The sequence below is a fragment of the Gymnoscopelus braueri genome (assembly GCF_963280865.1).
Source record: "Gymnoscopelus braueri genome assembly, chromosome: 3".
NCBI classification, from domain to species: domain Eukaryota; kingdom Metazoa; phylum Chordata; class Actinopteri; order Myctophiformes; family Myctophidae; genus Gymnoscopelus; species Gymnoscopelus braueri.
This window is the reverse complement of record NC_137612.1, coordinates 23,931,954-23,954,751: the sequence shown is the minus strand read 5'-3', so window position 1 is coordinate 23,954,751 and position 22,798 is coordinate 23,931,954. Positions and strand designations below refer to the sequence as shown.

General features: G+C 41.8%; 1 protein-coding gene across 2 annotated transcripts in view; it reads right to left on the bottom strand.

The window, feature by feature from the left end:
- Positions 1–347: 347 nt before the first annotated feature.
- magi3b (membrane associated guanylate kinase, WW and PDZ domain containing 3b) overlaps positions 348–22,798 on the bottom strand; it is a 282,632-nt gene continuing 260,181 nt past the window's right edge. The window contains exons 12-22 of one of the 2 annotated variants that reach the window (XM_080422003.1): positions 20,513–20,544; positions 19,263–19,422; positions 16,279–16,373; positions 14,417–14,624; positions 13,547–13,732; positions 13,155–13,340; positions 12,423–12,504; positions 10,759–10,873; positions 9,483–9,620; positions 7,624–7,762; positions 348–4,825 (exon numbers count right to left, since the gene is read on the bottom strand). In XM_080422003.1, coding sequence (XP_080278129.1) covers positions 3,711–4,825; positions 7,624–7,762; positions 9,483–9,620; positions 10,759–10,873; positions 12,423–12,504; positions 13,155–13,340; positions 13,547–13,732; positions 14,417–14,624; positions 16,279–16,373; positions 19,263–19,422; positions 20,513–20,544 — 2,456 coding nt within the window. In that variant the 3' untranslated portion in view covers positions 348–3,710. Of the gene's footprint in view, positions 4,826–7,623; positions 7,763–9,482; positions 9,621–10,758; positions 10,874–12,422; positions 12,505–13,154; positions 13,341–13,546; positions 13,733–14,416; positions 14,625–16,278; positions 16,374–19,262; positions 19,429–20,512; positions 20,545–22,798 lie in introns of both variants that reach the window. The other variant, XM_080422002.1, reaches the window with a different exon arrangement.

The following is a 22,798-nucleotide window of genomic DNA, read 5'->3' as shown; positions in this document are numbered from 1 at the left end:
TTTTATTTTCTTGTAAATTAAAGCGCTGCTTCGTCATACTACAGTGTCACAAAAGCAGCAACAAAAATTGCCGATCTAAAAAAAATATGAATAAATGAAAGTGAAAGTCGTTACGTGTATCTGTGGGTTTTATAAAAATTGTACCAATTAAATGTATTAACAAGTATTAATAATAGCTACATTGGCTCCATTTGAACACAGCTCCTTTTTTCCATTTTCTGAAAAGTGCCAGTTTCATCAACAGCGTGTCGGGATATTTGGTGTATGACCGTCTATGTTCAAGTATTTTCCTCCTGTTGTGCTTTAAGTGTATTCAGATTTCAACAAGTGAAAATGCTGTTTTCAGGAAAAAGAAAAAAAAAACTTTTATTTCTCAGTGCATGAACAGAACACCATGTCATGGTCATAACCTCTCATTTCCAATCCATTTTAAATATGTTTTCTTTTCTTCTTTTTTTTTGTACATAAAAAAATAATGGAACAATTTATTACATCTCTATTCTTTTCCCCCGAAAGAGCCCTCAGCAAGTATTTATAAAGGTGCTGTACAATATACAAACATTTACATCTACTATACCCACATAATGTAGAAGAGACCACAAGGATTCTTACACTAATGAAGCAATGCAAGGCCACATTATGATACAGATACAACATGTGGTCCAAACAAATGTTTGAATTGGGTAAAACAGTGCAAGGTACACACAATAAGGACATCATCTGATTCTGGAACAGAGTGTACTATACTGCCTGCATTTCTTTTTAATGACTGGTTGGAAAGAAGCATTTTGTTCCAAAAATGAAATATTCACTGCAATATATCAGAAGTGACACCTCAAAGTGACAAATTAAATTGCGGTCACTTTAAATACGATGGTAGGCAACTTAAGTTGGTTGATGATGACGATAGCTCTTTCACAGACTGAGGGCCCTATCTTCCAGTGCAATTATCATTGATATCTTTCGACTGATGCAGTGGTAATTTTTACACCTGGCGCCCATGTTGTTTAGATGACAAATGATCTTTTGCCTATTTAGCGACCATGGGCGAGATGGTCTTAAAATCAGGTGTGGTCTGGTATCATCAGGGCGTACTGCTATCTTACACACAGAGCTTTGCGCTAAGACCAGCTTCAAGTTGGTCTTCTCAGCCGGTGCAGTGATGGTGGCACAGATATTTCCTTTCTATTTAAAGTCTGTGCAAGTCACCATCAAATTCTGGGCTCCATATGCATGTTTTAATAAGTGGTTTAATAACGTGACTGAGAGTGAGAGTGATTATTTCTAAGCTGATATAACACAGGTGTCTCTTGAACAGGGCGAGATATTAGGCTACAGGAGGAAAATGTGAATTTTGACCAGCAGCACAGCACCTGGTCTACCCGTTTCAATCAAAATCCATCGGAATTCAACACAATAGCACTCATGTTCAACATGGTGGATGACATTTCTGAGAGACTCCATTGGGTCAAGTGCTTGTTTTTCTTTGCATGGAGACAAGCGTTGAGGAGAGAGGGAGGGAGAGAGAAAGGGATAAAAATAGATGCATTTGTTTCAACTAGTAGTAGCCTACACTTCATTACTGATAGAATATCTTCGCATACCACTCATCCTGTAAGAAAGGCTTTCTTTCCATCGGTTTCTGTCTTTATCTGTTTTAGACCGTGCGCCTATAGATCGTCTAAATGGGGCCCTGAGTCTTATAGCGATGTTAGATAATTAACTTCCGGTGACTATTTCCAAACTGCAATATTATATCATTTTGGAACAGAACTCTTTCCGCCATCATCTATCCGACCACAGCTATTGCACATACTTACTACAGACTTTCTCACAGAGCATCCTCTTTTTTTTTAAAGTCTGTAATTAAAAGCCCCCATCATACAATCACAAAATGGTGTCAAACTGAGCTCTATCGGACGCTGACGTCTTCAGCTACCAGTTGTACATAATCACACTCATCATGTGCTACTTTATTGCATTCCCTGAGCTCATAAGAACGTGTCCTGTAGCATAGCCAGTTATAATTGCAGATAACAAGTACACAAACCTCTATTTCTGGTCATTTATACCATATATCCATAAGATCAATTGCCCTTGAAAAAAAACAAAAAAACATGGGGTCACAGTATACCTGTCTCCCCTCAGCAGTAAGCTCCTTTCCACAGACCCTTACCCTATAAGTTGGTTCTACAAACGTCCTGCAAGTGAATCAGATTATGTAGTAACAAAAGAAAAGAAAAAAAACATTTCAGCTGTATACTATTCTTCTTTTCAACAAACAAGGGTAGAACGCCTACATTTTTAAGTCTTGCAAAAGATTCTAGCAGTTAACAATTTGGCCATGTATGGAGAAAAATGTAATAGCTTTCACAAAACCTCTTCTAATTACATGGCAATGTATCACCAGCAAGGTCAACATCACAGATGAGGTACAACTCACTGTCATTCTTTTAATGCTACAAGGGAAGGTGCAGTGCAATGAAATTCAGTAGATACTTTAAAGTTAGAATTTGCAAACCATTACAAATTTCAAATATATGTAATGTATATATATTATATTATACTATATTCCACAATGAGACACATTTTGAGCGATCGCCAAGATTTGTTAGATATAGCAGTTTGCATGTTATCTATATATTACATTAACTACAAGGACCCATTGTAATCTCTACCACCAAAATACATCGGATGGAGGGTGAAAGCTCAAAAAGGTCAGAACGAACCTTTATAAGTCTTTATCAAAATATGGAATGGCTCTGTACGGCTACATATACATATATCAATCTATTATTTCAATAAATTACACACATACTGTACACATGGTAAACAAGATCTTAAACCACAAGTTTCTGGTCTTTTTTTTGTATCTAGTAGCGATTCATGACTACAGCCATAGAACAGTCTAGAGTCCCCCCGGTTAAAGTGAACGTTTCTTTTTAGGTAGCATCTTGAAACCTGCGCAGTGTTCAGTGTATGATAAACAATGAAGTAGGATGATCTTCAGCAGTGCGCAAAAGGTGTGCATTAAAGTGAACATAAGGACCAACTGCATGCAGTTATAAGGAAAAAAAGACACTGTCAAAATGTTGCATGTGAGTCCATAGATAAGCAAGAGTAACAAAATAATAGAGTAAAAACAATAATAATAATAATAATAATACTACAACCTTTTAATAATAAAACCTTTGATGTCAGCCGCACAGCTGCACTTTGCGTATTTCAAAGTTGAAAGGCTAGGGGGGCCTTTCAGCTTTGTTGCATATGGGAAAATTGCATCGCAATGTGGGTGAGGCGTGGTAAGCAATGATTCATTCCACAGGTGGTTCCCCAAATTGGCACATATTCACATTTTCTATAGCGTCTGTCTGGCAAGGCCCCCCGCAGCATGCCACACATGCATAAGGCCCAGGTCAAAGTTGCCGAACCATCGCACAAGGCAAGAGGGGGACAGTGGAGTTGAGAGCACTGGTTCTATTATGCTAATCAAACTATGAGACACTTTCATTCACAAAGCTGAAGATGCAGTGCAGGGCCGAACAAAAAATAAATAAAGCAAAATCTACAAGTCGTAGTAACTCTTGTTTATGAAAAGTGGAAGAACCCCACCCCCAAAAAAAACAACCTAACAAAAAAACAAAAAAAACAAAACAAACACTGAAGTAACACAGTATTCCATTGCACAGCTCAAGTGGAGAGTGATCCTATCAGAATGGGTCACGTAGGACCTCTGCCTCGGAGAGTATTTTGGCTGAGCTGGGTACTTTCCAAGGACCGGGGATAATAACGGGTCCCTTTGGGCTCCCGGGGCCTCTGGAAACACCATCTAAAGAGGCCACAGAGCTTTCCATGCTTCTCTGGTCTTTGTAGTAGGCCAATACATCCGCGCTTCCCGCTTCCTCCGGTGAGGAAACATCAGCATCTTTTCTGCTCCTTGAATCTTTAGTGGAGGACCTCGTGTCTCTGTGACTGGGAACCTCTTTCCTTACGTTCCTTTCCTCCCTGGGGCTACTCTCCTTTTGCACAGAGTCCTTTTGTGCTTCGTTGTCACTTTCTTTGACGGTGTGGAGACTGGGCCTACGCTGTCGGGACCCCGCCGCCCAAACCCTTTTAAAATGACCTTGCTCGGGGGCAGGTCTGGTCCGTTCCCCTCGCCTGTCCGGTCCCTGTGCGCATTGCTTCGGCTGAGAGTCCCCCCTCTTGGAGCCTCTCTGCTCAATCCTAGCTTGATCCAAGCTGTCCTTGCTGGAAACGTTCTTTAATCTCGTCTGTTGGCCTTGTCGGTGCGGCGCACGCTCCGGGGTCGAAGTGGCTTCCTGTCGGGCTCGAGGAGACGTCCCGGGACCTGCTGGGGACCGGGTTTTTGTCTGTGACTGAGTCTCGCTGTTCTTGCGACGCTCCGCTGCTTCCTGTGTCTTGTGCTCTGTCTTTTGGGGACTGAGGGAGCACTCTTTGGCTTTGGAAAAGGTCTCTCCCGCTCTCTGTGGGCCGCCGGGCTCGTCGCAGTCTTTCGTGGGCCTGATCCTCTTGAAGAAGGTGATATGCTCAGGGGCGCTAGGAGAGAACCTGTCTGCCTGCTGCCTGTCCGCCTGCTCCCGGCTCCTCTCCGTGCGGGCGCTCGACAGCCTGCTGCTGGTGCGGGGCTTGAGGGCTCGCGGGGACAAAGGGCTCCAGCCGGGGCTCTCCGTCGCCTCGCTGGACAACGGGGAGGTGCTGGAGACAGAGCCCCCGTGGGAGAATGGAGAGGAGAGGGGCGACGTGTCAGAGACAAACACCTCTCTGGAAAAGCTTGTGGGTGAAGTGATTTTACGACCGTGTTGACCTGAGGGAGGAAAACACACGGTTCACAACAGTGGTGGAAAGTTTTTTAACTTGAGTAAAAGTATCAACACTGCAATGTAGAAATACTTAGTTACAAGTAAAAGTCCGGGAATTCAAGATTTAAGTAAAAGTACAAAAGTATTGGTTTCAAAGTGTACTTAGAGTACCAAAAGTAGAAAGTACTCATTATGCAGAATGGCTCATTTCACATGTTTTCGAATGTATGAAATGTATAAGAATCTTTTGAAAATAGCAGATCTGCAAGCTCACATCATTGTGAGCTTGTAGATCGGCTATTTTCAAATGGCCGAAATGTATATAGGGCTGAGGTGGGTAATATGTTTTGTAATAATAATAAAAATCTACAAAGTAACTAAAGATTTCAAATAATTGTAGCGGAGTAAAAGTACAATATTTTCCTCAGAGATGAAGTGGAGTAGATGTAAAAGTATTGAAAATTGGAAATACTCCAGTAAAGTAAAAAAAAATACCTCCAAATTTTACTTAAGTACAGTACTTGAGTACATGTACTTAGTTACTTTGCACAGGTTTACAAGGAGGCAGTGGCAGATGCCCACAGAAATGGCACAGACATCATGTGAAAAACTAAACATTTTTGTAACACACCAAACTTCTGAATGGAGAACAAAAGGATCCTTTAGATCAGGGGTTCTCAAATTAAGGACCCTCAGTGTTCCTTGAGGAGGTTCCCTTTACAGGTCTGTAACTCTGAGAGCGTACAAATCAGGGGCGCAGCCATGGGTGGGCCTGGGTGGGCCGTGGCCCACCCACATAGAAAGCTGGCCCACCCAATCGATTTTGCAAAAAAACAATTGGGGGAATTTTAATGTTTTTATAATAATTTTTTTGATAAAAAAATCGGTAAAATCAGGCAAAAATAAGAATTAAATAACATAACCCTAACCCTAAAACCGAAATAAAGTAACAAAAAAGCGCCCCAAAACGCCCAATAACCGCAAATATTTGTGCGTGACCCGCGCGTGCGCACGGGTCGGGGACGCACGTGTGTGCCCACCCGCTCCTGCCTAGGCCCAGCCTATACTAGCGTTCTGGCTGCGCCACTGGTACAAATGGAACCAAATGGACTCCATTTGTACACTCTCAGAGTTATGGGGGTCCTTGAAATAAAGACAAATACGTTTGACAACCCCTGGTTTAGATGATACTATGTGAAAAGAAGAGAAGAGAAGCAGAAGTTACCAAGGTTAAAAAAGGAGAGGCCAGTAAAAGCAGGGAAGATGTTAATGTTGGTGCTCGTTAGCGTAGTAACACACAGTAGAAGAAGAAGCTGTACTACCTGCATCACAGGGGAGCAAGAGAGAGAGAGAGAGAGAAAACAAGCCAAACATGAAGCACATGGTTAGAGGCAGACCGAAACCCCCGTAAACACACAATGCAACTCAATATATTCCATCCATTAACGTGACATCATGGAGTCATGAACATCAACTAATTAGTTATTAACCTAACGATTAAAAGTTCCAAAAGTAAATTGTTTATATTGTCAGAAGGAGTCAAAAAGACCAGTGGTGAAACACCATAAAAGAGTTCATTTGAATGATTGTCCCATATTGGGGGGATTTTTTTTCGGGGAAAATATTAGTAAGTAAAGAAAATATTGGGGATCCAGTATGTAAATTTATAATAGTGGCACTAAAATAATTTACCATATTTGCTTAAAATTAGTGCTGTAATGAATTAGCACATATAACTATGTTGCTAGTTTAGTTTTTTAATTAAGCAATGATATACTGTACAATGGTATTTCATTGTATAGCATGTCAAGTGTATTATTGCGATTACACCACAGATTCAGTACTAATTATGATTCAAAAACAAAGAAATGGCTCGCTAGGTTCCAGGCTAAAGGTGGATGCATCTGGAGTGCTGATGGGGCCATTGTGCTGACACTGGCATATTGAGATGGAACTCATTACAATGCCTCTCACCCGATCGATACAAGGTCGGACCCAACTGTGGCACCATGAAGCATACGTCATTTTGAACCACTTTAAACCCTGTAGCTTCGCTCCTTTTTACACTCGACTGTATGCCCTACTCTTGCTTTTGTGGACTATGGGCTCTATATGCTGTTGTTTTTGTCTCTCTTGATTGGAAAGCACTTTGGGTCAACTTCTGTTGTTTTTAACCCATGAAGACCTGAAGCCGATTCTACAAAATAATGTCTGTCTTCTAAATCCCAACAGTTTTCTGAAAAACGTATGTTGCTATATCAGTGGTGCTCAAACTTTTTCATGTCAAGGACCCCCAAAATTATATGTATTTGGCCACTGACCCCCATCTCAAAATAAATATGTTGTTCCAGGGACCCCCAGAAGCAAAGATTTGAGCTATAAATGTTTGCTTTAAAAATTTACATATTCAAAGATTTGCACACATGTTCTTGATTTTTCAAAAATAGCAGATCTACAAGCTCGGAGATCAAGATCGGTGCCGCGCTACGAGCTTGTATATCTGCTATTTTTGAATAGCCAAAGTGTAAAATAATGCTTTTCAGCTCAAATCAAAAAATGACACAGATGCGTTCCAGGTCTTAATGGGTTAAATGTGCTATATAAATTAAGATAACTTGACTAAATATAGCTGAAAATAGCCAATCTACAAGTTCACGACGCGTCGCAACAGATCTGCAAATGTTCTCCCCCCCCAGAACAGGGATGCTACGGCTACGGGGTTTAAGTGGTTAACTCACCCCTATAGCCTACATTCTGAAGGGAAGCGGGTGAGCCGTGGAGTTTTTTTTTGCCCACTACTTACTGTTGTCTTGAGCCAGCCCTGCACCAGGTCTCAGCAGTAGCAGCACCTTGTTCCCCCCTGCCTGGATCAGCTCGATTGCCCTTGTGTGGGAGATGCCGTGAGCCGGCTCTCCGTTGATCTCCACGATCTCATCTCCGACCTGCCAAGCAGCACACAAAGCACAGCAATTATAGAGACACAAGAGTCGCACACACACACACACACCGCACGGCATACAGATACCTGCGCGCACGCACACACGCACAAAAGAATACCACGCATTCACACAAAAGGTTATGTGCACAAATGCACATAATGAAAAAAGGGTAGGATAATGCACAATATCCCCACAGTTTCTTTAAACACAGTGCTGGACCCCAAAAATAATCAAGTGAAGAAAAAGGGGAATGTCCGCACACAAAAGGGAGCTCTCTCGCCTTATACATTTGTATTTTAACCAAACAACAACGTTTCTCCCATGCAGGGCTTCATTCAAGTTCATGATGAAGCCCTGCATTGGGCGAAACATTGTTGTTTGGTTAAAATAATAAATAAAAAAGGATGGGTGAGCAGCCTATCATGTGCTTTTTTTCCACACATGCACATTAACCACTCAAGCCACTATATATATACAGTAGCTCGTCGTACGTGACGAATAGCGGAAATAGACGATCTACAAGGTTGCGCTGTGAGCTCAAAAACATAAATTCTAATTAAGCTAAACGTTTTGCCTACAATTCCCAAAATAGGGACGCCAGGGTTAAAGTGGCGTGCACACACTCACACATTTATATGCAAATAATACGCAAAATCAAACAATCTCCATTTCAGGCTGCACTCAGTCATGACATACCCTAGAGGGAGCCTCTATTATTGGAGATGACAGAATAAATAAGGATTAATAGCGTGTAAACATGTAAGTCTCTTAAGCTCTATTCCACCCTTGGCTAGGCAAACCTGTGCCCAGAGACCCGGAGATTCCTGATTATGACCTTACGTCTGCTTTCTACTCATCTCCACTTTACTCGCAGCATTCCATTAACAGCAGCTAAATTGCATCCATCGTGTTGATAAGAAGTAAACACCATTTTGGAGGCACTCATCACAGCTGGAGGCATCTGGCAATGTTATACCAGTAATTGTTATACCCAGAACAGATTTTGCATGTTACCTCCGTCTTTTACAAGCAGTGGAAATGTTATTATATTTCTTAAAAATCTTTCTTAAAAATCCCCCAACATGTATAGTCCCTACCACTTCTAAACCCTACTGTTTTCTCTGGGAGGGTGTGTTCTTTTCTCTGATACACATGAAGTCACCAGCCGATTCTTTTCATCCGACAGTGAGGACCGGGGAAGGCAGATAACACATGCAGAGGAGCACACTATTCTTCCGAACTCCTTCCCTCTTACGCCTCTTTTGTACAATCTATCCTTCCAATTCAGTGTAAAAAGCAGACAGGACTGTCCCCTTTCTTCTTGAAAGTGTTGAGAACTACTGATTTAGAAGGCATCTGTAGAATCGGCCTCAGGTCTTAAAGGAGTAGTTCACCCAAAAAAATTACTTATTTTCTATCAATTACACAACCCATGTTGCCTTGAATTCATGGAGATTCTTTTGTTTTTGTCGTATTCATGCGCCAATAATTTGATGACCGATGGAGTCTCCGGTAGGAGACTCAAAGAGTCTCCGTCTGAGTCTCTCACTGAAGGATGACCCAGTCATCAAGTTATTGGCTTAGGAACGCGACAAAAACTAAAAAAATCTTCATGAATTCAAGGCTTCAAGGGGTGTGCAATTGATAGAAAATAAGTCCCTTTTTGGGTGAACTACTCCTTTAAGTGGTTAAAATACACATTATTCAAATAAAAACCACACACATGAATCCTGCCATCGATCAGAGCAGGGCCGTCCTCGGCCAGTCTCAGGATGTACAGTCCCATGTTGTACTCCGTACCGCCCCGCAGGCTGAAGCCGAAGCCCCTGGGACCGCGCTCCAACTCCACCGTTATACAGCCCTGTGTGGACAGAGGACAAACATGGGTGAGTGTGCAGTCAGCCAGTCACACACACACAAACAAACACAAACACATGCATGCTGTACAAACAAAACACACACACAAAGCTCAGTCACACACACACACATTCTACATAACACACACACTGTACATATCGTCACTGTCGGGCAAAAAAAACCCTGTACCTCCATATTCAATTTTTTCCCCCGTAAATTACCCCTTTAAGACCTGGAACGCATCTGTGTCACTTTTTGATTTGAGCTAAAAAGCATTATTTTACACTTTGGGCTATTAAAAAATAGCAGATATACAAGCTCATAGCGCGGCACCGAGTGCCGCGCTACGAGCTTGTAGATCTGCTATTTTTGAAAAATTGTGAAAAGGTGTGCAAATCTTTGAATATATATATATTTTTAAAGCGAACATTTTTAACTCAAATCTTTGCTTCTGGGGGTCCCTGGAACAAAATATTTTGAGATGGGAGTCGGCGGCCAAATGCATATAATTTTGGGGGTCCTTGACATGAAAAAGTTTGAGCACCACTGATATAAAAACATAGGTTTTTCAGAAAACTGTTGGGATTTAGAAGGCATTTGTAGAATCGGCTTCAGGTCTTAATGGGTTAATGCCCGACTTCATCATATAAGTGTGTCAAGCTAAAGCAGTGACAATAGCTGATCTACAAGCTAACAACGCGTTGCGATACGACGCCACACGCAGAGACTTGTAGATTGGCTATTTTCAAAAGTGAAAAGTATTTAAGTGTGTCTATGGGTTTTCCAAATATTGAACCAATGAAGAGCTTGTGATTAAATAATAACTACATTCTTTTTTCTACGTTCTTTTTTTCCTTCATTTGCTGAAAAGTCACAGTTTTGGGTTTCCACCCGACAGAAACGGATTATGCTCACAATGACACGCACGCACGCACGCACACACACACACACACACACACACACTCACACTCACACACACACACACACACACACACACAGTGTTTGCCATCATTTCTTCTTGTTTGTTCTTCCTGTCATAAACATTTGCGTTTGTCCCCCAAAAAGGGTTGATTATATATACATACAAACACACACAGACCACCATGTGTGTGTGTGTGTGTGTGTGTGTGTGTGACTCTTGCCTGGTGGGGTCCCGTGACGCACATCGTTCCCTGCTCGCTGAGGGGGAGCGTCTTGTAGTCGCTCCAGGAACCGACTCCCCCCCCCTCCCGGCTCTCCTCCAGGTCCAGGTTGTAACTACAACGGACAGGAGAGGTTCTGGGCGTGTTAACTTCAATTAATGCACTTTCTCTTTACAGCCCCGGACCGTCACGGTCTGGGGGGGGGGGGTGAGGGTGAGGTGTGGCGGGGCATTTTTAATCATCGAGTCATTATGCGAAAACATGAGGCGCAATTAAAGTGGTGGATGTTTAACCTATTCAATCCGGGAACGCATCTCCGTCATTTTACATTTCTTTGGCTATTCAAAAATAGCAGATCTACAAGCTCATAGCGCGGCACCGAGTGCCGCGCTACGAGCTTGTAGACCTGCTATTTTTTTTGTAATCGTGAAAAGTTGTGCAAATCTTTGATTTGATTTTTTAAAGTGAACGTTTGTAAAATATTTTGTTCCAGGGACCTCCAGAAGCAAAGATTTGAGTTACAAATGTTTGCTTTCAAAATACATATATTCAAAGATGTTTTTTGTTTTTTTTTAATAGCAGATTTTAGCACAGCACTCGTGCCGCGCTATGAGCCTGTATAGATCTGCTATTTTTGAATAGCCAAAGAAATCTAAAATGACAGAGATGCCCGGTCTTAATGGGTTAAAATGGAAGGGCACTTTCCCTCATGTAGGTTGGAATTAAGCTTCAGTAAGTGCAGGTTGTAGGTGACTCTGCACATAATAATCTGCACACTGCACATAATAATGGATGTATACATTGTATATATATATCGCCACTGTCGGGTGGAGACTGCGTGTATGTCCAACACGTTATGTTTTAAATATTTAAAAAAACGATTTGAAAATAGACGATTTACAAGCTCACAACGCCTCGCAATGCGAGGCGTTGTGAGCTTGTGGATCGGCTATTTTCACTACTTTTGTGCTGCGTTAATAGCGGCATTTGTAGGGCATTAATTTACGGGAAAACGTAAAGAGTTGAAATATGGAGATACTGTATGAGGTTTCTGCCCGACGGCAACAATATATTATGTATTGCATTTATTGATATATGGAGATGTAAAAAATCATCTGTTCTTTCTAAATCTTCATCATGAAAAGTGTAGTAAATGTATGGACGACATTATGAATGCAATGTGTCTTCATACTGTGTAAAACTATCTACTTGAAATTGAATATTCCAGCATGGTGACGTGTTTTTCGTTCTACGCGGCGTCCTTTGAAAGAAAGACGAAACCGTTATATGACCTTAACCACTTAAACCCTTTTTTTCCCCCGTCGACAACAAATCTCTTTGCCAAAAAATAGCCGATCTACAAGCTCAAAACGTGGCGTGTTGCGATGCGTTTCAGGCTTGTAGATCTGCTATTTTTTGGCGAACGTTCCCCGGGAATAAGCTCTTTGTCTGATTTATACTTGGTCGTGTCCAGCGTCATAGCCGATCAACAAGCGGCGCGGCGCAGACATGTCTACAAGCTTACAACGCTACAAGTTAGATCTTGTTAAACAGCGGATAGCGACAAGTTGTGAGCTTGTCGTATCTGCGGATTTCGCCACGAGATGAGATGCCATCATACGACAGGAAGGATAAATGATTACTGTTGGCCCTGTGGCGCTGACCTCTGATTCAGGTTCAGGACTCTGTGTTGAAGTGCTGGACTCTGTTTGGCTGAGCTTGGTGCTGAGGGCGGGCCCTTGTACTCTGAAACGAAAAGGTTTGAGGTTCCAGTGTGAGAAACAGGCATATGAAGAGTTTATGAAAATAGCCTACAGAATATCTTCAAGCTGCATGGGAGATCTGCTATTTTCACTACTTTTCTGCGACACTCTTGTGTGATGATGCTTATCAAGTAAGACCTTCATTTACAATACTACAAAAAAAACTTTGAAATGTGGAGATACAAGGTTTCTGCCTGACAGTAACAATATTCATTTCATCATCCAATATCCTTTAATCAGCCTACATAGGATCAGTTGGACTTTTTCATTTAGTTAGACTTAATAAAACACTAGAACTTTTTTGCCACTCTAACAATTGACAACAACTGACTGTTTAAATTTTGTGCCAGTTTAGCCGAATAGATTTCTGTCAATTGTGATCAACTAACTTAAACCCTCTATATACTTAGTACAAGTTTACCGTGGCTCTGTACTTGGTCCGCTCTTGTTCTCCTCTACACCCACTTTGCCGAAAATAGTCGATCTAATAACTTACAATGTGTCGATTTTGTAGATCAACTATTTCCAGCCAATGTTCGCCCAGAATAGTGGTCCAAGTCGTTAAAACTCTTATCCACAGAAATACAGTTACAGCTGAACTATAATATGACTGCATTTATGGAAAACACACACCGTCCTCAGGAACCACGGTGAGCGTGACAACGTTGCCGGCCTCCTTGATGAGCTGGACGATGTCGTTGTGAGACAACTCTATGATGGAGCGTCCGTTGACGGCTGAGATACGATCTCCCACGTTCAGCAGGCCACAGCGGTCGGTGGGACTGCCCTCTATGATGCGGCCGATCTTATGTGGAATGACTGGAAAGGTGAAAACACATGAGACGCCTAACAGTTAGACACCTAATGTATAGTAGACCAACGGCTCCCAACCTTTTCTGGATCATCATGTACAAGCTTGTCGATCGGCTATGCTTAGCGCAGGACACCGTCATGCGACAAAGTATAAGTCAGGCTGAAGTTTGAGCAAAGCAAGCGGGACGTGATGGATGTGGGAGAGCTCTCACCTCCCAGTGGAGGTCTGCTCTTGGAGGTGAGGATGACGAAGCCGAAGCCCTCCGTGTCCTTGCGGTGGAGGGTGATGTCAAAGGACTCGTGGTCCAGAACACTGGGCAGGGGAATCCGAGGTAGCCGGGGAGAGCCGTTCACCAGCGCTGGAGCCATGATGTTCAGAATCTCATCTTCTGTCGCATCTGATGGGGGAGGAGTCAGTGCAATCAGATAGGACTGAAAACATATGCGCACATGTGTGTGTGTGTTTGTGTGTACTGTATATTATGTGTGGGTGGGCTCATAGACCTGCTGTTAGTGTGTATAATAATGAATGTCCAAAGAGCTAGTAAAAATAATTGTAATGCAGCCAGGCTATATCAAAGAGATAATGATAACTTGTGTGATATTTTCATATTAGGTCAAATTAATTATGTAAAACATAGTTGTTGTTTTGTATACACTTTGGTGTAGAACCATAGAAGCAAAGTATTAAAAACAATAAAAGTTTTGAACAATGGTAAAATATAAATGAAATAAAACTAATATATGCAATATATAGAAGACACAAATGCCAAGGAAAGACACACCTGAACAGGAATACATTGTCTAAAAACTAAACATGCTAATCTAGAAAACAGAGGCACAAAACGACTGATGTAATTAAACAATTAACCACTTACACGACAAAGCTGATCTCCAAGCTCACAGCTTGTAGATTGGCTATTTTCAATAATTTTTTTAATGGATAATAAGAAAGTGAAAATTTGCCCAAAACAGGGACGCCAGGGTTAACTTAGGTGTAATCGATAGATATCGATATTTTTGGGGTGAACTATCCCTTTAGAATCTGAGCGCTTGTGTCCAAATATTGATCAGCGCTCTACCTCTGTAGATGACCTTCCTCCGTACGGTCAGCATGACTTGGCCGTTGCGGGCAGCATTGGTCATCAGATCCAGCACCTGCTTGTGGGAGCGACCTTTGACCATCACACCATCGATCCCTATTAGCTCGTCTCCCGCTCTCAGGCGGCCGTCTTTTTCCGCCGCTCCGTTGGGCACGATGGCCCCGATGTACACCTGAGGAAAGATATTCTGCTGCAGCGTCAGCATAACGGAAGTCTCTCACATTAACACATTATAAACATGTCAGAATCAGAATCAGCTTTATTGTCACATCACAGGTTTACAGAAGTAAAGAAGTAGGTGAAATTCGTGCATTGGTCCCATCGTATTGTTATTTCCATAGAAGAAAGAAAGGGAAGAAGAAGAGGGGGGGGGGGGGGGCTGGCGAGGGGGGAAAGGAGATAAAAAAATAACAAATAAAAAAAATAACAAATGATCTACATATTTACACATGGTACCTGAGATAAGATATAAAGGTTGCGTGAGTATAGCAGCATGTATACTGTGCATGATATACTTGTGGACGTTAGTTAAGGTGCTAGAAAAAAAACACAAAGAGACAAGTCAGTGCGTTGTACATGGGATTAACGTGCAAAATGTCAGTACGTGTCGACCGCATAATCCACATAAGGTAGACTGACACTGGTATAATCCACAAGTAGGTCCATGAGGAAGAGCAAAGGAAAAAAGTCAAGTCACTTGCAGTTGTGGAAAGTAACTAAGTACATTTACTTAAGTACTGTACAATTTTGAGGTATTTGTACTTTACTTGAGTATTTCCAATTTCCAATACTTCTACTCCACTACATCTCAGAGGCAAATATTGTACTTTTACTCCACTACAATTATTTGAAAACCTTAGTTACTAGTTACTTTGCAGGTATAAATTATTACATTATAAAACATACATTAACTACTTTAGCCCTATGTTATACATAGGCTATTTGAAAATAGCCGATCTACAAGCTCACAACGTGTCGCATCGCGACGCGTTGTGAGCTTGTAGATCTGCTATTTTCAAACATTTAGTACTTTTACTTTTGGTACATTAAGTACATTTTGATGCCAATACTTTTGTACTTTTACTCAAGTAAATTTTGAATTCAGGACTTTTACTTACGTAACAGAGTACTTCTACATTGCAGTATTGATACTTTTACTTAAGTAAAACATTTGAGTACTTTTTCCACAACTGGTCATTTGTCGGTATAATCCACAGGTAGGTCCAAGGAAGAGCAAAGGTCTGAGACCAGCCTGACAGCACCGCCTGTCATCAGACTGCTGAACAAGGCCTGTGCCTTGTTCAGCAGTCTGACGGCAGCCGGGTGAAAATGAGTTTTCTCTGAGGACACAACTGCTTCCTCCCAATACGATTTTCGAAAGCCCGAGTTTGTTCCGCATGGGAAAATACCAGATCTACAAGCTGACAATGTGTTGCAGCGTGACACGTGATCAGCTTGTAGATCTAATATTTTCTGTGTGCTACACTGGTGCGCAACTAAGTATGAATCAGGGTCTAGCTTCTCTCAATTAATGTTCAACTCAGAAATAGTGATCTCCACCAATTACTGAGGTCATTAGTAGAAGGTTTAAAATAATATCACAGTATTCAAAAACATGTCAATACTAAAACAGATATCATTGGACAAAGTTATTCTTTCTTTGCCATATGGCAGTGTTGCCTGAAGGTGTAGCTCACTGATAATAACAGATTTTCAAGTGAAAGAAGGTTGAAAATGAGTTATTTTTGGTGAGGTACACTGTTGGCAGATGATATACCATATACTCAAAAACATGCCCATTGTAACTGAAACGCTGAAGGCCATGTGCTCTATGTACTTACTGGCTGCTCAGGTCCCTCTCCACCCAGAACTCGGAACCCAAAGCCAGTCTCGATGTCTCTCTTCAGGTACACGTCTATGTCTTTGGTGTGTGGCTCTGTAGGGTAGAGAAGTAATGCTTCATCAAATTGTCTTTATTTTACTGATTAGTTCAACATTTTAGTTGAGTGTTGTAATGGTAAGAAGGGAAGAATACATTATTGATGGGGTGCACTACACACACTGACTGGCTGAGCTGCTAGATGAGTTTAAGTTCAACAAAAGGCTAAAAAGTGACTTTTAGAAAGAAGTCCATCTATTGCAGCAATTCCCAACCTTATGTGGGCTGGGGCCCGTTGGTGGGCCATGAGGATATTGCAAGTGGGGCCCCAAATAATTGTCAAAACAGTATGATTTTAATGATAATATAAAATTCATATATAAAAAAATTATAACGTAAAAAAAAAAAGTTTACCAATAAATAGTTAAAGTATACTATGTTAGTTCCATTGAGCCAAGCCGTAACACAATCGATTGATTGTTCATTAAAACAAACAGGCTCTGAAAATGCACACGACCCACTTAAACACGGCAGCCGGTTCATATGCCCTCTTACATGAACTGTGTCCCTGGTGGAGCCTTCTTCAGCAACCTTCCTCACATTTTGTTACGTCATTCTAAAAGCTTTGAACTCGGAAGGTTTACTCATTGTGCACGGCAAAGAGGCCTGAGGTTAATTGAACTCTCCATGCCCACTAGACGTAAGTAGGTCGAAATAAATGAGACCCTCTAGACTAAAAGAAGAAATGCAAATACGTAAGCACTTGTTCCTTTTAACATCACTTAAGCCTGCATGAGCTCAACAGTGGGAGTTTGACTGGAGACTGATTGAAACGATTCTCCATCACCTGCCCCTGCTCTGCAAAATGAGTCTATTTATTGGATGTACTCAGCTTTCTTTCTGCAACACTTATGTTGCTATAATATCAGTGGTTCTCAAACTGTTTCATGTCAAGGACCCCCAAAATTATATGTATTTGGCCGCGGACCCCCATTTCAAAATATTTCGTTACAGGGACCCCCAGAGGCAAAGATTTGAGTTACAAATATTCGCAAAGATTTGCCAAATTTATCATGATTTTTCAAAAATTGCAGATCTACAAGCTCATAGCGCGGCACTCGGTGCCGCGCTATGAGCTTGTATATCTGCTATTTTTGAATAGCCAAAGTATAAAATAATGGTTAAAGTGGATAAAATCTAAAATGACAGCTTTCCCTAATTGAAAATAGCAGATCACAACACGCTCACATTGCAACGCGTTGTGAGCTTGTAGACTGGCTAATTCAATCATTTAGAATTTGTTACAATTATTTTTTAACAAACCTTTCGCCTATAAGCACTATTTCGCCTCAAGGTCAAATTAAATTCGGACTTCATTGCAGCAAAATCATCTGAAATACCTGGGTTGTATCTTGGAGGGTAACTTAGACGGCCACAATATGGCCAGCGAGGTACTGAGCAAGGTCTCCGGACTGACAACGTTTTTGGCAAGGACAGCAAGGTACTGTACCTAGATAGGGACACTAAACAGGTGGTGGCCAACTCCCTTATTCTGTGCCGCTTTGATTTTGCATGTACATCTTGGTTCGAGGGCTTAATGAAATCCCTCAAAATACAAGCTACAGTCAGCTAAGGAATAGACTGATCATTCTAGGGTTGGGAGGGACCCAGATCACATATAGGTAGGAACCAGTTTAGAGAGCTCAACTGGCTCCCAGTAGAATCCAGGGTAACCATGGCCAGATTAGCCTCGGAAACCCTCGGAAGCCTTTTTTTTTTTGTTACAAAAGAAAAAAAGTCTGGGGGAACCATGCAGGAACGGTGGTTTCGGAGTGGGAGTGAACCTTGTTATCTCCTAACCAATCAGAGTGCAGAGGGGCGTCGCTCTAAATTTGGTGACGTCAGCGTGTTCCGTGCAAAGGCCGGGAGGGGGAGGGGAGGGGAGGCGGGGACATAGATTGGTGAAGCAATAGGAAGCGGCGCTGGAATCCAACCGCCTGGGTTTGGATCCGCCCTTCAAGACCATCGATAGGGCTCGCTCTTTCAGGCTATGGCCAGATTGACCAACGTTCATAAGATCATATATGGCGTGGTCCCCATATTTTTAAAGACATGTTTTACTTATTTTTTCACCAGAGCCAGTGTAGCAGATGTGAGCCATCCGGCTTTTAAAAGTAAAGTGGGCAAGGGATCATTTACTTACATAGGAGCCACACAGTGGAACGACCTTGAAACCAGTGTCAAACTGACAACCAATCTGAGGTTTTTTAAGCAGCAGACAAAAGCATGTCTGTTAGAAAAGGCTCCCCTATAGAGAGTCACTAGTCTAGGGAAGGATACCTTTTTCTGGTGTGTGATCCGGTCGGGAGCGGAAGCAACCCTATGCCTCACCCCCAAATAACCCCGGCCACGATCAAGGGCATTGTAATTTTAGGGCCTACCTGATAAAATCCTTGATGCGGCGTAGTTTAGCTTATTTTTAAAATACAAAATAAATATAAATTTAAGTGTACTTTCCGGAGACTATTGAGACTAGTCTACCTTTGTAATCGATTCTGCATTTAAATTGGGGAACCAAAACAAAGCGGCTACGCAAAACCGGAAGCAGCAAAAAACGGAAGCCGGAAGCTATTTCTTTTCTCTCTTTTTTTGACCGGATCACACGGGCCATTTAATAACGAATACCAGGCTTTCCTCCGAGGTGGAAAGATTGGTGATGCGAGGTTAGGGAAAGATAGGAAAGTGAGAGGACCTCAATGGAAATAAGTCTCAGGACTTTCTTGTGTAATCCTAAAACTGCTGTAACCATGTGGTTTTGCTTTTCAAATAAATCAAATACAAAATGAATGACATGCCCAAAATATTGATCGATTATGAATCAATTATTTTATAAGATTATCGAATATGTTTTTTTATAATCGATTAACTGTTGCACTCTATACTCACGCTTGCTCTCCAGCAGCGCTTTGGACTTGAGGTACATCTCGGTGGCGTCTCTCTTGGGGGAGTCGGCGGCGCGCAAGGTGCTGGTGTTGGAGTGATAGGTCAGCGCGTGGGGAGCCGAGTCCGTCATACTGTCCAGAGTCTCTGTGCTAGCCGTCATTTCCTGTCTCTGACACACACACACACACACACACACACACACGTGCAAAGAGCATCCGTCACATACAATCATTAGCTATTAATCAAACCATTTAGCATATAAAGACAACCTGCTTTTTTACCACACATTGTTATTTGTGCCTTTGATGCACACCGCTTGAATGCACGCACACGCCCGCTTGAATGTACACACACACACACACACACACACACACACACACACACACACACACACACACACACACACACACACACACACACACACACACACACACACACACACACACACACACACACACACACACACACACACACGATCGATGCCCACAGAGTAGCTGTCATGTCATATCATGCTCTCTTGCTTCAGGTATTATCCAAACCATTAGGGTGAAAGACCATCAAAATTACTTTTTTCTTGCCCCCCGCTTTCCAGTCATCGTGTTTTCATTAGATCACGTGTCCCTCGGGATGATATTCACCCATGAAGGGCGCTTGCATGGTTTATTGATAGCCTATAACACCTCATTATGTCAGAAAAGTAGCTGAGGATCTAATGGTGATAGAGGACCAAAGGCAAGAAAGGTCATTTCCTCGGCGCGCTCCTCTCTTACACACAGACAGATTTTTACTCTACTTTGCGCCCATTGTTTGAATGGCTCAGCAATGGGATTGGAATATCATTTTACAATCCGCAGGAAAGGCGAAAAAAATAAAAGAAAAGGGTTGTGGCAGGTCTATTCAGGGAGAAAGGGCAACTTCTTTATCTAAAACGGTTGTATTAATAATCCTGCCATATCTAAGGCAGGCTGCTCATGCTTCATTACCATCGCAATCCCCTGACAATGGCCCGAGAATACCAACATTGAAAAGAAGTAATTAAGACCGTTTTTCAGCGCAAACAAAGGGAGGCGCCGGGAAACATAATCAATATTCAAATTTATTACTATCATTTAATTCGACGCAACAGAGGCTTATTTTTTTCTGGTTAAGCTGAAGGACAAAAGGCATTTGGAATTAAATTGAGGGGTAAGTGTCCCAAGGGGAGAACGAGTGGTGTGCGCAGGAGGAACAAGATATGTGCTTTTTTTACTCACAGGTTTCAGGCTCTTGATGGGAGACGTCTGACCTATAGAACAAACACATAATGGGATGTGGTCATCAAACACACACATGGAATGCTAAACAAAAAACTTAAAAAAGCACTCGGCCGCTCGGCCACCAGATGGCACTGCGTCCCTGACGGAGAAATGGGAATTCTACACATGCAAAATCCTGAGTGTTCATTTGACTCTGAAGAGTGTACAAACCTCACCAAATGGACCCCGTAACTGGTTACATTTGTTACACTGGCAGAGTTACAAATGGATAAATTAACAGTAGGAAAAAAGACACCATTCTAAAAGGCTCTGAACTTGGGAGGCTACACAGCAAAAAAATTAACTCTCTGTATTCAATTAACTCTTACAGGTCCGTTTGTGTACACTGATGATTTTACAGCGCAGACAGCCCCATTAGTAACTATACATCATAGCGCATTCAAGATAAATGGGGGATAGATGTACGTTAATTACAGATAATTAAAAGATAAGATGTATGTAGATGCCGTGGGAAAGAGCTGTCTGCATGGGAGAGAGAGAGGACCTGCAACACTGAGCCAGAAATGAAGAGAGACAGAGAGAGAACATGCATAGAATTCAATGAATATCTCTTTCTCTCTTTCTCTCTCTCTCCTCTCTTCTCCGTACAGCACACCCACACGTTCACATCTCTTTGTGCTCAGTACTACATGCCTACAGTTCATCTTCTGGAAAAATAGGCTTGTAGATCGGCGCTATTTTCGGCTGCGGCACACCGGTCCTGCGGCGAAGTGTAAAACCAAGCCTTTACATTTGGCTGCATTCACAAACACAACAGCTCATGCATCATCTTGTTATGGGCTTTGGGAGGCACAGGCACCGCCGGGGCTCGGCCCAGTGAGTGTGAAGGGCTTAATGGAGCCTGATGGAGGGAGAGGACGCTGTCTGTCTGTCTGTCTGTCTGTCTGTCTGTCTCTGCTCCGGTGTTAGACAGAAGACCACAATACAATAGTGATGTGTCGTTCATGATCGATTCGTTCAAAAGAACTGGTTCATTTGCCGTGAACGAGCTCGTTCACTTTCTGAAACTGTTACGTTCACGCGCGACGGAAAAAAAAATGTACTCCCGCGATGGTGTTTTACACACATTATAAAACATACATTAACCACTTTAGTCCTATTTTATACCTAGGCTATGTGAACATAGCAGATCTACAAGCTCACAACGCTTGTAGATCTTGTTGTGAGCTTGTAGATCGGCTATTTTCAAATATATTAGTACTTTATATTTAGTCAAAAATATTAGTCAAAAATGTTTGAGCATTTTTGTATAGGGCGTATATACTCTGTATGGGACGATATGGGTACCTCACGATACGATATATATATCACGATATTAGGCCCACGATAACAATATATATATATCACGATATTCGACGATATTCGATATATTGCGATATCACGATATTCGATATATATATTGCAAGAAATTTCACCAACGATATATCACGATATCTGAAAATATCGATATATTGCGATATCACGATAGCCTATATTGCATGAAATTTCACCAACGATATATCACGGTAGTCCTTGTATTCAATTAATAAACACTTAAAATAGCACCAAACTGTTCAAAATCATCATTACACAAATACAGAGTCGGAAAAACAACGTATCACAATTGTTTTTTTTGTTTTTTTATATATCGATTTTTTTCGCCAGTATATCGATTATTTATCGCGGGAGAAAGTATCTCGATATATATCGCGACATCGATATATCGTCCCACCCCTAACCGCCGCCCACTGGTGGGCCATGAGGATATTGCAAGTGGGCCCCCAAATAATAGCCGAAACACAACGATTTTATTGATAATATAACATTAATATAAAAAACATTATTGTAAAAAGTAATGATGCCGTTTCTTTAAAACCTTGAAAAACTAGTTACAGTATCATTGTGACAATGTGACACCTATAAATAGGAACTTAAAGTTTGCTATTTAGTTCCACTGATCCAAGAATCTAAACATGCTCTGAAAACGCTCACAGCCCACCCATCGGACCACTTAAGTCAGTGGTTCTCAACCAGTGGTCCGGGGACCACCAGTGGTCCTTGAGGGGGTTCCAGGGGCCCCCCAACAAAAGGTGTTAATACATTTCCACCCCTTTATCCATATTGTATACATTGGCTATTCAAAAATAGCAGACATACAAGCTCACAGCGCATCACTTCGTGCCGCGCTGCAAGCTTGTATATCTGCTATTTTTGAACATTTGAAGAATTTTGTAGAATTTTGCA